Source organism: Echinococcus granulosus, assembly GCF_000524195.1.
Source record: "Echinococcus granulosus chromosome Unknown EG_S00002, whole genome shotgun sequence".
In the NCBI taxonomy this organism is placed as follows: Eukaryota; Metazoa; Platyhelminthes; class Cestoda; order Cyclophyllidea; family Taeniidae; genus Echinococcus; species Echinococcus granulosus.
The window spans coordinates 2159407-2174470 of NW_020170382.1; the positions used below are offsets into that span (position 1 = coordinate 2159407).

The window sequence follows — 15064 nt, forward strand, 5'->3', positions numbered from 1 at the left end:
GTGCCAAATTTTACTTTGCTGCTTAATTGAAGCTGAGGTGAAGCAGCGCCAAAACTTATAATTTACGGTTGAATACTTAAAGTAAAAAGTCAGTAGAATTGAGCTGTCATGTATTGCGTTCTGTGAGGCATTAAATGAATAATTTGGTAAGGTAGTTCCTAATCCGTGGTAAAAGTTGAACGTATTTAGACTATCATTATTTCCTTCATTACATTTGCAAATGAACTTCTACGGCGTGATAACGTGAAGGTACGGAAATCGAAAGTGGTTTACCTAAGCTAAAATCCACCTCACTTTTTTACACCTTACGCACAACCAACTGGTCATGGAGGCGCACACAGTCAGGCAGTTGCGTCTCGTCCAGTGGTAGACGAATGCAGCGAACCAATCCCGGTGTTGCCGTTTATTCCTGCTGTGCGCCGACAGAACGAGCTGAGCTTGGGTCAATCCTGAGACAGGCATAACACCGGCACCAGCTGTCTATCCCACGAGGTTAAGATCACTTTCAGTAGGTCCTACTTTCCTTATTTTTATGTATTTATTCGTTCACTCATTTATTTAGGTATCTACTTAAAAGATAAAAATTGCAGGATATTTAGTGCCTCGGCCTAACACCACGACGTAATTCAAACTCGATATTTTTGACCAATAAAGTGTGATTTGACCTTTCTCTAGACTTCCATTAGGGACAGATTAAATTATTTTTGAGGGCCAAATGATCACTTTAAATGCTTATATTTACCAATGCATCAGCTGAGCCAGGTTTTGTTCAAGTCTTACGCGTGAAATTTAACCCCCTCTTTTTATGCTTATCAGATGATGAAGTGAATTAATTATGATTTTCACCACCAAAAAGGTCAAATAAGCTTACTTGTCTTTGGGGCTTATCTATTAGGTCCATCATAAATGGCATTTAATAAAAACCATGTTCCTGGCAACATTGTCTCTTTCGATTTTAATTACCAAAAGACTCGCGGAAAAAAATACTCCAGTGTGTTGAGTGAATGTGGATAATTATGCCTTTTAGGGAAAGTAGTGACAAAAATTTTAAACTTTTAAGTAAAGATGAAAAAGGAACGATTTATCGTGACAATGTCTTAGTGTCCAATGAAAGCGCAGATTAGTTTCCCTTAATTATTTCAGTAGTTAGAGTCGAAGTCAATAAAAAATGAATTTTGGTAGCTGAGCAACCTTAGGCATTCGGGGTGGTGGCAAATGACCTCTTCCTTAAAAACAGTTCCCCAATAAATGACTCCTAACTTCTTGACAAAACCCGTGAAGCTTCCTCCAGTAATATCTTTTACTTTCCATCATTTTTAAAGGTGAATTTTCACGACAGCGTTCCAATGTGGAAATATTTGCCTAAAAAGAAGTCCTTTTTCAAGAGATGCAAGTCCTCTGCATTTAACCGAAATGAACTAAGAATGCTTTCACTTTATAAACGAATTTTCCAAATCAGAAAGATTAGGACATGAATACCAGAGGAAGAAGAGTGGGAACAGGAAGTGTCTTAGCAGATTTTGATAAAAATCAAATTAAATTACTTATTTTTAAAACTTGGCCCTTAAGTACTATTTAGAAGGTTACTAGAAATTTACTCTTCATTTAGACCCATAAAAGCGCAGTTCAAATTGATATTTATTTGTAAATAAACACCCCGAAAAATGCTCTTTTTGTTTCTAGACTAGGTTACTTGAAAAGCTGCCTACCAACTATTTAAAACAAATCTGGTTTTTAAACGTGGATCTCATCTTTAATTGAGTGATAATTGTGTACCAAAGACCATATTTTTCAGCACTTTATTCATCATGGCATCGCGAAGTGACTTATTCACTTTGCTACATTGCAATTAAAGTGCTTAAAGTAATTTTAGGTATAATGTAAAAATAAATCTTGAATTGGTATAAACGTGACCCTCTAAGTACCTTTAGTAGGTTTCGTATGGCTTCATGTAATTTTGCTTACTACAAATTCGATTACTCGAGAATGAGTATTGCTTCATATCATTTTCGAAAATTCAACGATGCTTATTGTCTATTTTTAATAAGACAGGACACTTGCAGTCGTTGTGAGGATTAAAGAGGACTTTGAAGACCTAATCAAGTTGTATAATGCATTACGATTGACTGACGCATATCTACACTCAGCGGTAAAGGAATGCTTGATACGAGGATCGGGTATTCTTGATTCTTTTTAAGTGAATATGAACGTGACAAACTTGAATATCGCAGAACGACCAGAGGTGCTTTCCGAATGCACACCCATTTCCAGTCTGGTGGAGTTCCATCGGATTTACGGAACCATCCATGTCTACCTAATGCTCTTCTGGTGTCCGCTAGGAGTGCTCTCCAACCTCCTTAACATCGTTGTTCTCAACCAACGACGCATGCGCACCTCCACCAATTTCTTACTCACCTGTCTCGCCATTTCCGACGCCTGTCTCATGTTCCTCTACGTTATTTTTGTCTCCTACTTCGTAATCGGTGGCAGAATGCGCTCTCTACCCTACCCCATGGCGGTGTACCTTCTCGTGCACGTAAATCTCCAAAATATTCTCCACATTTTCTCTTGTGGCATCATCATCACCCTTGCCGTCTTCCGTCTCCTTTACGCTCGTTGCCTTCTTAAGTGTCAGCAGCTCTGTAGCCAACGACGTGCCGAACTCGCTGTTCTCATAGTCCTCTTAACTGCTTGCTTTTTTACCATCCCCTGCATGATCTCGCACCATGTGGAGTCAGCAAATTCCGATCTGGGTCCAGGGGATCTGGAATTGAGCTCAGTGCAGCACATGAACCTCACGCAAATGTATACTGTGAATTACGTAGATAATATGATGCTACGAGTGCTGGTGTACTGGACAACTGCTGTGTTTGTCAAGCTCTTGCCACTGACAAGCATGATTACGCTGTCTTCCCTCCTCGTTGTGAGTATTCACCAGCGAGCGAGAGCACAAAGACGGACGGCTGAGCAGCGGAAGACATCAGGAAAGCTGGGTGGTGGCGAGGATGGAATTGCAGAAGAGACTAGGACATTGGCGAGTGTCAAGTTGGATAATGAGTGGAGCGAGGCAGTGGCGAATCCTCTGGAAAGAGTGATAATGGCGGATAGATTGAGAGAACGATCACATAGTCGCACTACTCACATGCTCCTGGCTATCATGATGATTTATATTGTGACATACCTGCCTCAAGTGAGTTGATCCCGCTCAATACGTACCCATCACATTGCTTATCAAGTTCATAGTATTTCCGGTATTTTAAGTGAATTGAGCCATGACAATTACAGACGGTAAACATACCCGGTTATTCGCTGACGGCAGACGGTTTACCTGCAATGAACTATATACTAACTGTTGAAATGAATGATGCATTGGGAGTGAATTTTCTTTTAAACTTAAAATCATTAGCTGTTGCCATAGTGTGCTGTGGAATAGGCTCAAGGCTAAAGTAGCTACGTGCTTGCATTTTAGTGCTGGCTTACTTAATGCTTTAGGCGTGTGATATTAATAGCGGCCATTTTGTCTGCAGGTGACTGGATATTAATCAAAAATGGTGGTTTATATTTCAGTGTTAGCCGGTGTGAGGATGTCTTATGATTGTAATATGACTTAATCTCATTTAGAAGGCAGACGTTGGATGGGTAGGTAGAACGAATTTGAGATAATTAAGGTTAATTATTATTATCCCCTTTTCAAAAATAGCTCATAATTACCCATTTTAGACCTACAAGTTTATCAAACAACTCAGCTGAATGTTAACAGCACCAGTTCAGAACCTAACTTAGAACAAACTAAACTGTTTATTAAAATTTAGTTATTCAGTGCGAAGGTTCAAGGTTGTGTACTATTTGTCCTTGCTTTTAAAACTTCACGCATTCAATTGCTCATTTTCAGGTGAAATCGCAAAGGCAGACTTTTTCCTAATCGCATTATTTATAAGGAAATCACAGATATTATGAAAATTACCGACTGAAGTAGATCTGGGCACTTACTTGAAACAATTCGGCAATAGGTAATGCGTGGTTGTTGATTCTAGGATTTGTAGTTAAAGGCGTAAATGATGAAGGTCCATTAAAGATTCGTGTTTAAGGCTGGGTACCTTCACCCTCTTAATTGCACACCCCTTGGTCATCGTTAAAATTTGCATCCGGAAATGGCTTTAATACGATTGCATAAAAGTTGATCGAGGAAATACGATTTATATTTTGGTTTATGGGAGCTAAAAACTGTATGAAAGTTGAGTTGCTTTCTGATAAAGGAAATTACGTTCAAAAAAAATACGAGCATCTGCACAATGAGCATGCCATTGACTATTTGGGATGTTTTACTAAAAAAAATCAAGCTTTACAGGGTAATGTCAATGCCTACTTGATAACCCACTTCTTACGCCCACACTTTCCTTGCCTCATTCATTCACCAAAAAACAGGCTGCCCTAAGCAACTCGAGATCTCGCTAGGATGCTCCACTATCTTACGACACTGAAAACATTGACAGCTGTTTTACTGTTTGATTAAGTATTTGTACTAAATCAAGCATTATGCCAAGTGAGAAATGTTTTATTGAGGAGCTTCAGCCTTAAAGACGTTAAATGTTCAGCCATGAAGACCGATTCATTTACTCCGTGAGACGCGTCAGCTGAGCTCACTGACGCAGCCCCCGCGCGACGGCGGTTCTGCCTTTACCATTACGGTTGGATGGTGCCTCCCCTCAAAGTTTATTATGTGGCGAGATTTATTAGCCCATTAATTCCGTGGATCGTAAAAAGAGGTATTAAACTGATCCCTTCTTGAGGACTTCAACAAGCGACAAACTAATAAAACAAATTTTCTTGCTTGCCACTTGCTAAGCACACACTCCGTCGGGCTCCACGAGGAATATTCGACAATCCCGGCCCACTTTGACACGACAAGAGGCTATAGACCGATTAATGTACGTACGCACATGTTTCCTGAAGCATTAAAGGCGGAATATTTCACCGAAGGCAGAAAAATTTTAGGTGTTATATCTAGCCCAATAATAAGGCAGTATGTTATGATGACAAGTAACCAAGCAAGAGATCCAAGTCGTTGGTGCTTTCGCTACCAACGTCGCATATGTGTGACATGTGTGATTTGTCACTCTGTGGTAACTGGACCCACCACATCGCGTCTTAAACACTTCCTGGTCTGGAAACAATCAGTTGTTTAAATTTAAAAAAAAAAATCACGAAGTTGACAAACCATTCATCAGCCCTTACGAGGTTTTGCCGTGCTTTCAAATACATCCCTTAAAAATTTGTCAATTAAGTTATTCCTTAAATAGTCGAAAGCAGTTTGATTTATTATTTTGGAAGCCATTTTGACTCAAATTATTTCCTATCCCAGTCTCTGTAATTTAAAATGCATTCTATGCTAGAAAAGTTGTATTTTCTGGTTTAGTGAATGTGTTTTGATCAATAAATCAACATTCAACGCCAGCTTTGAACCTGCCTCTTTTAAATAAACAAGTAAATTGTGTGGTAATAACTTACACATAAGCTAAATTTATTCTCAAAACTTATTCATGTACTACTTTCTCTCCCTTTTTCTGCATATCTTAGCTATGGTAGTGCAAATTAAAGTTGGTATGGTTTAACTGCAATTTACTGTTAATTTCCCCAGGTTACGTCACTTTATTTAATAAATTATTACCTTAGCAGTTCTCTGCGTGGCGAAGGCGTTGACCCACTGATGCTCTCACAGTTGTTTTATCATGGTACAGGCCGAAAGTTAATTCCATTTTTCAAAATCCTACAAGGTTGATATTTTTCTGCATAAAAAATACCTTCTTTTAGGGCATTACCGCTAACGAAGGCAGAATGGACTTCTGTCGAGCTTGTAGACACACACAACTTCTAGGCATCAACCATTAACATGATTGACCGACTTCTGCCGAAAGTATGTGTCTTACCAGCTAGCTCGATGGTTAGGTGAAGTTTGTTTATAAATGAGCAAAGCGCATACCCTCGAATCACTGCCGAAGGCTTGCCTAATTTGTGGTGGCAGCCCTAATCTCCCACGTACCGACCTGGTGGCTTTCAGAAAGCAGTTTTAGAAGGAGCTAATGCAGGCGAATTTCTCTGAGAGTTGTAGGGTCTTGGCGACTTCACAACCTTAGCATTATTTCCTAACGATTTCATTGTTAATTCCGTTATCGTTTAGAATGCTGCCTTGCACTTGCACCTTCGTGGTTTAAATGCATATGGAGGACCACTTACACCACACCACGATTAAGCAACTATTCAAACACTTATAGGATAAATCCAAAGGAGCATTTCTAAATTAACCATTTGAAGGGATGCGAAATTACCCCACATATTAGCTTATTTACGATGTGGTTTTTTAGCGCTTGACATTCTCCATGACTCTGCGTTTCACTGTCCAATTTCCAACCCACCCCTTACTTAAAGTGGTCGATTGCTCGACGTCCCTTCTTAACTGCGATCCAGTCATTTTCCAGGGTATAAAATTCACTCAAAATATTGCTTTTACACTGGCTAGCAAAAAAATACTACTTCTGGATACAATACACTTGGCGTTGTCAAAGTTATGTCATTTTAGCGTCGATTAGGTTTCGCCGTATTGTCAGAATGCCATTCATCATTATCATAGAACTGTAAACTTAACTTACTAATGAAGTACATTTTCAAATACTTACTGCATAAATTTGACAACGGGACTTGCAAATTCGTGATGCTGCATCAGACTAGAGGCAGCTTTTATGCTCCTTTTGCCGTTTTTGTGTTTTAAAGCCCATAACCTCTCTTTCATGCTTTGCTGTAGTTTGTTGCATTTTCCGCTTCGTCCGTTACCCTAAAAAGTTTCATTGCGATGTGCTATTGGAGAATTGAGGAGAGCTGCTTCAAACAATGAATTGCTCTTAGGCAATAAAAATCGCAATCCTCACTGACAAAAGCAAAAGCTTCACTAAAAGCATAAGTGACAAAAAAGTTGGAGCTTTTTGCTGCAAGTCTCCTTTCTCCACTCCAAAAGCCTGTGTGACCATAAGGCCCTTAATCAAGCTCATCATCTAAGCGTCTGTTCGGTTCAACCATGCTGCTTCCACTCGTTCGTCCTTTTCTTAAGGAGATTACTCATTTGCGAGCCGGAAGCACTCGCCTCATTGTATTCTCCTTTCATACCAGAACTTCTTACTAATTGATCGTTATTGTTGCATTCACTCAAAGAAGAGTGGATGGGTCGCGCTAGCTTGGCTGATGGCGATCACGTCCATTCAATACTTATTCCCCACCCGTTGGCTGTATTCTTTTTTTCCTCTTGTTATACAAGCACTGTTTGGTGTCAAAATTCGAACTTGATGAAAAGTGACTAATTCCTTGGTTTTCAATACAAAAGTAAAAAACTGCGGCACGAATTTGGCTTTTCCCAAAAGCGCAGATTGCACGACCAATGTTACGACTTATTTTGAGATGTTCTCAAATGTCACTTTTTGCCTCAAGGCAGCACAATCTCTGTGCCCAAAGTTACGGGGCCTTGACAGAAGCGCATTTGCATGTCAAACATATTTAGGTCAACTTTGAAAGACATATATCGAGTTTAAAAATGAAGAAATACAAACTTCGTTAACTTTTAGTCTATTTAAAATAAAAAGTACTTTAGTGTATCCAAAGCCAGCTCAATTTGTATGGTGCAAGGTTAATTTGAGCAACGTCTAATCTACTGTCTTGCGTTCCGCAGGCGATTCTACTGTTAGTAAGTGGATTAAGCGGCTACTGCTTTTCGGAGACGGTGTACGATCCATTGGGAGATTTTATGGATCTTCTGACTCTTCTCAGTTGTGGCATCAACTTTGCGCTTTACTGTCTCATGTCGCAGCAGTTTCGCACAACCTTCCTCCAGCTTTTCTGCCCAGCTAAATTTCGCCGTAAAAATACGCCTTCAGGACCAATCTCCGGATAGGCCCTCTTCCATCTGCTCTTCGATATTTCTGCCCTCTTCTCACTACAGCCTTCTCACTGTACAGATCTGTGCTGATATTTTTTGCGAATCTCACACCTTCCTTTGTGGTCTTTATGATTTTGTTACCACGTATTGGAGTTAATAACATTTATATCCAGTCCAACTTGTTTTCTGTTTAAGAGGGTTGGGGCGTTTTTATGCTGCCACATCCATGGTTTAGATGCCTGCATGGAAATCGACCCTTTGCGCAGACGGAAAAACGCGACCACATATTCGGTTTGGTCGTGCCATCAACCCTGGCAGTCACTCCGAGACGCTCGAGGCTACGGAGGACTCACGCACGGTTAGATGACTAAGGTACAACCATAAATTATCTACTATCTTGCTGAAAACTATTTACTAAGTACGCAAGAACCGCACGACCCACAGATCACACTCTTCTAGTAGACCGCCGCTCTCAAAGGGTTGCTTTCTGTCTCATTCGATTTGCGGGGATAACACACTCCTCTACCATGTACTGCAAAATTAAGCGTATCAAAACCGGGGGTTGTTATACATATTTCAACCTTATAGAATTTTAAAATTCTCAAGCGGATGCCGGAAGTAATTTTAATGATATATTAACAAGAACTCGAGAATGTTTCTCGAGAGTAGTTTATGTTAATCCAAGTGAAACAGTCTAGTGAATTATTTGGAGCTATATCTACCTTGATTTTTTACGTGAGGTTTTATAAAAATTGTCGCCTTAACGTGTTAAAACTGCTTGGAATGGCTTTGGACGTAATGTTATAAAAGTGGCAAATTTCCTACCTCTAATGGGCAAATTCTAGACATTGATAGACTTTTATTTATTTATTACTTAAATGCTAATTCCTTACTAAATACTTGAGCAGCTAAACATGGGGGTTATTTTACGAATTTTATTGTCCGTTGAGCGGAAAAGTTATTTTTTGGAAAAGAGGACCATTTTCCTCTTCTGCAACAAAATTGTAGGCATCTCTAACAACCGAATTATGTAGTTTTGAGGTCTTAAAATGTCGGCTAAGGGTTTATTTACGGTTAGGATTTTATGCAGTTCAATGTTTTTTTGCGAGGTTTGTAAAGCAAGAAACACTTCACCTAATTTAATGACCATATAGTAGCGAAGGCGCTGAACTCCCGGCCAAGGGCGGCCTATTATGTCGAGATCTTGTTTCGTGTTGCGATACCTTTGCGGAACGAATAAATGCCAAACTTAGACATAAAACTGTCTTGCCTCTTAAAATAGCATGAATTAATTCTCATCTAGGGTATAGCTGTCACGCACTGCAGACTGAAACAAGTGCTGCGATTTAGCCAGAGAGCATTTGCCTGCTTGAAATAAAAACTCCATATATTTCACTGAAACAGCACCAATAATGTGTCTTCCAACACGTGCTGCTGGCTAGGATAAGAATTTTTCACTGCACTCCTTTGCAAATGTCTAGACCTACTTTGGTGTGCATGCCTATCTGGTTGGCGCCTAAAACCCGGAAATACCATTTCACTGCGTCTTGTGCATTTCGGCAGATAAACGCTATTGTTAACTTCCTCTCGGAAGGAAAATTTTTTAAGTAGAATTTATTCGCTGCGACTGGGCCAATCTTAACAAAGGAATCGCACAGATTCTCAAACCTCCTAACCGGCGTGATAAAAAGCCCCCTTAAACGCTAGTGTCTGTCACAAAGTCTGCCAAGCTGTCCCATTATTTAATTAAAAGTTAATGGGTCCCGTGATTGACAGCACTTAATTCTGAAAAATTTGAATAAAAGTAGTGCTAAGGGAGTTTGGATTTCCTTTGTTGGAAGTTGATTGACCTCATTCATCTCTCAGCCAAGATATCAGGTCTGCAAACGACCCACATAGGGTATAACTAGGAACGGCTATATCCGCTTCACTACTTGTATTCCTCTGGGAATCTAGACCTGATTCACTGACACTTGTAAGCTTTCCCTTCTGTTTGCACTTGATATAAAATATGCATTTTTTATATGGGAAAAGGATAGGACAGAAAAATAGTCCCTACATATCCCCTTACGAGTAAGCAGAAAAGAATACTGCTAAGCCGATTATTTATTGTAGACGATAGGTTTTATTCGCCTTCGTATTCATTATTTTTGATGAGATCATTCAGTTTTGTATTTAGCTATCAGCCTTGCCCGATTGATTTTGCCACCTTACAAAACTGCATCGTGGAGGTCGATTTTACTCTAAGGTCACAGAAGCAAATGTATGAATTGCTGCTATTAAAAACAAAAATTATCGCATTCACCGGTAGTTCAAAATAAAGTTTGTCAAGTTTCTAAATATTTAATCCTGTAAATTATACTCATCCGCCATGAAGTGCTGATGAAGAATGCCTATTAATGGACTATTTTGAAAGCCCCTTAAGCCCTTACTGTGACGGTACTATCCGCATCAAGGATTCACTTAAATCATTTGGGGGGGGGGGAAGGGTAGGGTGGAATGACCCTTACCATCTACCTTGCGAGAAACTCACTCTTTGTTCCTCCTTTTAAATCACTTTGCAAATATTCATAGCGGTGAAAATTTGCATCGCCCTTGAGGTGTACATACTTGCGAATGCGCTAAGCAGCTAGCACTTTGGCATGCATACTCGACCGTAACGGAGGAAGTAAGAAGAATAATGGAGCTTACACTCACCATTTTACATACTACCGCGAATGAAGTAGTTTGCCTACTTGTGGCAATGTATTGCCACTTGTACTAATTGCCTCGAGGAGAAAGCTTTTGCTAAATTATGCATTTTAAATTCTGATGGGTTCTCTACTAATTGCGGATGACAAAGTTTATGGTAATAAATCAGAATTTTGCTCTAGCTTGTGAACTACTTAACAAGTAGCATTATGTTAGCAAATCGAGTGCTTCTGAGTAAAACTTGTAGAGAATATCTTGTATTTCAACCGACTATGTAAATAGAGGCAAACGCATTGTTTAGCCCAAGAATTTTCCTTTTTAGAGACCATTCAGTAAATAAATGGGAATATTTTTCAAATTTAGAAACAACCATAAATAAAGTTTCCTCTCCTTAATTAGAGTTAAGCGGTCAATTAAAAGTGAGGAGGTCTACCCTCTACAGAAGGAGGCGGAGGGAATAAACATGTCACTTATCATATAAATGAAAGCTGCGCAAACCCCATCATAGATCATCCACCTTACCCTTCTACGCAGTGGAAGAATCGCCCCTAAGCGACTTCGGAGTACCATGATAAAGCAAGTGCGGCGCTTTATCTTCTCACGATGAGTTTAAGAAATTAATCGGATGATAAGATGGCACAGTTTAGAGTGTACCTCATTAAGCTCTATTAAGGACTGATAACTACGTGTGTTTTTTCGGGTAAAATTAACCCAAATTTTCCTAACTATTCAATGTTATCTGCTCCTCAAAAAATGGTTGTTACAAAACTACTCTTTGATATATTGATACGAATTGGCATTAAATTAATACTTTCTTGTTAATGGTGGACAAAAAATTTCAATTTAAACCTGCATTGGCTCTGACGGGATCATATAAGAAAGGCTTACTTAAGGTTTGAAAATGACGGTCGCGCAATTAGACCATTAAGAATTTCCAATTCGACTTGAGCAAATGGCTGTTAAAGCTTAAATACTATGATTTCATAGTTGATCTCCTTGGTCGACAACATCAAAAGGATACTAGGGCTTACAAATGTGTTAAAGCTGCGCAGACTCCACCGACTAGTCATTCATTATGGAGCATTCATACCGGAATTTCATCGTTTTCGAGGTACGTTAAAATGGCTTCGGACTATAGATCCCAGTTATCAGTAGGTGTTCAAAAATTGAAAGATTAAATATTGACGGATTGGGATCCAAACCTACGGTATTGGTCTTATATTTTATCAGATGGATCAAAAGAGATTATTGTGAATGAGGTTAGGGTTTAGTGTCCTGTAGAATGAAACTGCAGTAGCTATCAACTTCGAAGCAGATATTAAGCGAATCATGACTGACGTTGCTCACAAAGTACCGTAACCTAGAGATGGCTGGAACGACTGTCAACCATAAGCTCATCCTTAAAAAGGCATCGGCTCTTCCGAGTCAAGTTAGCCCAAGAATCCGTAGCTGCGTGTGTGTCTTGTAAAGGCAGAATCTTGCACCACATTCGTAAACGGATTGGTGAATCTAAGAGCTCTTCGAGAACTAGTTATCAGGTAATTTCATGACGATCACTCAGGTATTGCCCAAATGCAGTCACGAATGCGCAGTTACTTGCACTGGCTTGGGATGAACGCTGAACTGAAAGGCTTCTGTCGTAGCTGCTCAATGAGCACTTTGGTTGCAAATAACTCTACCAAATGTTCATTGCAAGACTGGCCTCCTCCAGAGGGCTTTCCACTGCGTCTATGCCTCGATTTTACTAGCTTATTTCAAAGACAAAGCCTCCTGGTAATCGTAGGACTAACCGCCTAATGGCTAAACGTGGTCCAATCAGGGAATGAAACCCTAGAGCTTACAGTTTTTAAATTGCAACGTCTGATTAATTAATTTAGGATACCTTAAAAGATAGCCACAAAAACTGCATAAGAATTATTTCTGCCCAATTTGAAGTTTTTTGCCAACACAATGAATGTTGAGCATCTTTAATTACCTGCGCACTATCGACGGCCAAAAAGGCCCACTTTCAGTCAAGCTCTTTTAAAGGCATAGAGAGAAAAGATGTAGACCCAAGAGATCATTTATATGGTCTTGACAAATTACTGGACGACATCAAACTGGAATGCCTTGTTTGACAACTCCCCTGCCGGATTAGCACGCAGACGGTTAGATATGGACCTTAAATTCTGGGAAGGCAGTGTCGTTCAGAGGGTGCGCGTTGGAACCCTGGAAAGGTGCGTTTGCGTGTCACCATTACTATACACAGCTGTAAATGTAATTTTAATAGATACATTAATTAGTTTATCCAAATCATGGAGCCATTAAGGGAAAGTTCGAATGCTTCCCTCAGATTAACTATTTGAGACTTTTAAGTAATCGTAAAAAGGTGCAATGCCTCACAAAAAAAGGTCGCATCATTGAGGAAACGAGCTTCCACGTGTCAGCTTAAAGTCCATCCGAGGCTCCGATCCTTCGGGAGAACATTTTAAAAGGATAAAAGTTGAGACGCATTCACATGAGGCTATATGCGGATTAGACATGGCCTCACCCGAAGAAATCAGTGTGTAATCGGAATAAATGGATTTCTATTTGTTTGTTTGACCATCCATATCAATATGCAAACTAGTGCTTTATGAAAAAAGCGGGTCGGAGAGGTGAATGGTGATGGACTGACAGGTTGATAGATGGAAGGAATAAAAGAAATCCTTTTTGCTAGTGGTCTTACCTCTGTCTATTGCATTTGTTTTTTCACCGTGAAAAAACATCGGGTGTGCGCTATAACAGATACAATGGCATTTTGAATTTCAGTTCATTGTCAAAAAGTTCAACCTTTCATTGTCACTCAAAGTACGGCATTTCAATAGCCCATGCGTGAGGTGAAGGACCTCTTAAATTTGTAACATTATTTAATTCCACTTACAATAAGTTAGCTATCCGTTTGTTAAATGAGCTAGGAAATGCCACTTCCAAGGAATATAATTCAGAATACAAAAATGGCGGTTTCACGGTAATTTTCAATTTTTGCCGGTAGTTTTTAATAATTCATTTAGTTTGTTCCTTGCGTCGTCCATAAAATATTGTGTTCATTCCGTTCTCCTCATGTAGCATGCCAAGATACGCTGAAACTTTCAGTAGCATTGCATAATATTGGTGAGAATGAAAGGTTTAGGTAAGTCTCTAAGTCTTAAAAAACCTCTGCCCACTACACACCATTGGCAAATCAATTTGACACTTGGCCATGTTTTTTACCCATCGTTTCTTTTTTGGGACATTAACCAACAACGCTAGGACTTATTATTGATGAATGTGTCGAAAATTCAAATTGATTAATTATTTTCTTGTAAATTTTGATACTAGTACATCTCCATCCCCAACATCAGTAACCGCATATGTAGCACTTTATCAAAAAGTGGAGTGATTTGGCTCTTCCATTTAAATGGGGTAAACACATAATAATTAAAATACCACTTTTTCACTTGATATAAATACTACTTAACCGATTTTTCGCTATTAACATTTGAAACCAACCCAAGTGTCTATTAGGGCGTAAGCATGAATCCTTTTGATTACAAAAGTAGCAAATCTGGAACAAAAATTTACGAAGATTTAGATTTATTGAGCAGTTTTCTCTCCGCCACCACTTTCGTTCCTCCCGGGGCTGTGCCTCAGCAGTAATTAGCTTGTTAATTCGATGAAATTCTTGAGGTCAGAAAATTACTTTCTAATATGAACATTTACAGCATATTTTCCATATTTCCCAAGTGTGTAATTTGTTGTTTTACTCTCACTACACGGAACAGCTTTTCCGTGTTATTTATGCATCATATGCCTGCCAAGAGTGGGATGCAGTAAATAGGCCTTTATTACCCTGCCTCATTAATAGTACCCGCGAATTTCCCACACTCAGCGCTCACATGCAGACTTGTTGGCTTTAAGGCAATGGGGTATCAGGAATCCACCTGATCCGCCAACCTCCCTCATACAGCGGAGGCAAACGAGTTTAGGAAAATTTTAGAAAATTGGATGCAAACTAAGTGGCATGCAAAGGCAAGCCATTGTTCATCGAACAATGGGAGTAGCCCCTGAATGTAGGCGATTAGCGTGATTTCAAAATCTTTTGAAAAGGCATGAAGAATAGTATTTCACTGGTCAAGCGGATTTTAAAGCATACGTATTTGTAAAAACTCAAGCTCTTTATGCGAAGAGACGACCTATTATTCGCAGCCGCAGCCCGCAAAGTGGCACTTAGGGAAACAACTAAGAAGAGGAAAACCATGGGTTTTAAAAAGTATTCTAGCCAAATTTGTCTCGCCCATTTCCCACTTACCATCTGGGTTATGGTCTTTGTTTAACAACACCATTGGCTCTATTTGGATGGTCTCTCTATGTACCGTTTTATTATTTTTCTCCCCGAGTACTAACCTGCAGAGGAGCCGAGAGGCTATCAGCAAGACCCGAAGTCCAACGTGA

The 15064-nt window shown here is 39.5% G+C and overlaps 1 protein-coding gene across 1 annotated transcript; it reads left to right on the plus strand. All coding sequences in view use genetic code 11, as the record gives it.

The window, feature by feature from the left end:
• Positions 1-2203: 2203 nt before the first annotated feature.
• On the plus strand, positions 2204-8288 carry EGR_00585 (putative G-protein coupled receptor; the record flags this gene model as incomplete). The annotated part of the gene is made up of 3 exons (XM_024489834.1): positions 2204-3190; positions 7715-7901; positions 8188-8288. 3 exons carry the CDS (start codon positions 2204-2206, stop codon positions 8286-8288), a joined length of 1275 nt encoding a protein of 424 aa, XP_024355831.1.
• Between the last annotated feature and the right edge of the window lie 6776 nt (positions 8289-15064).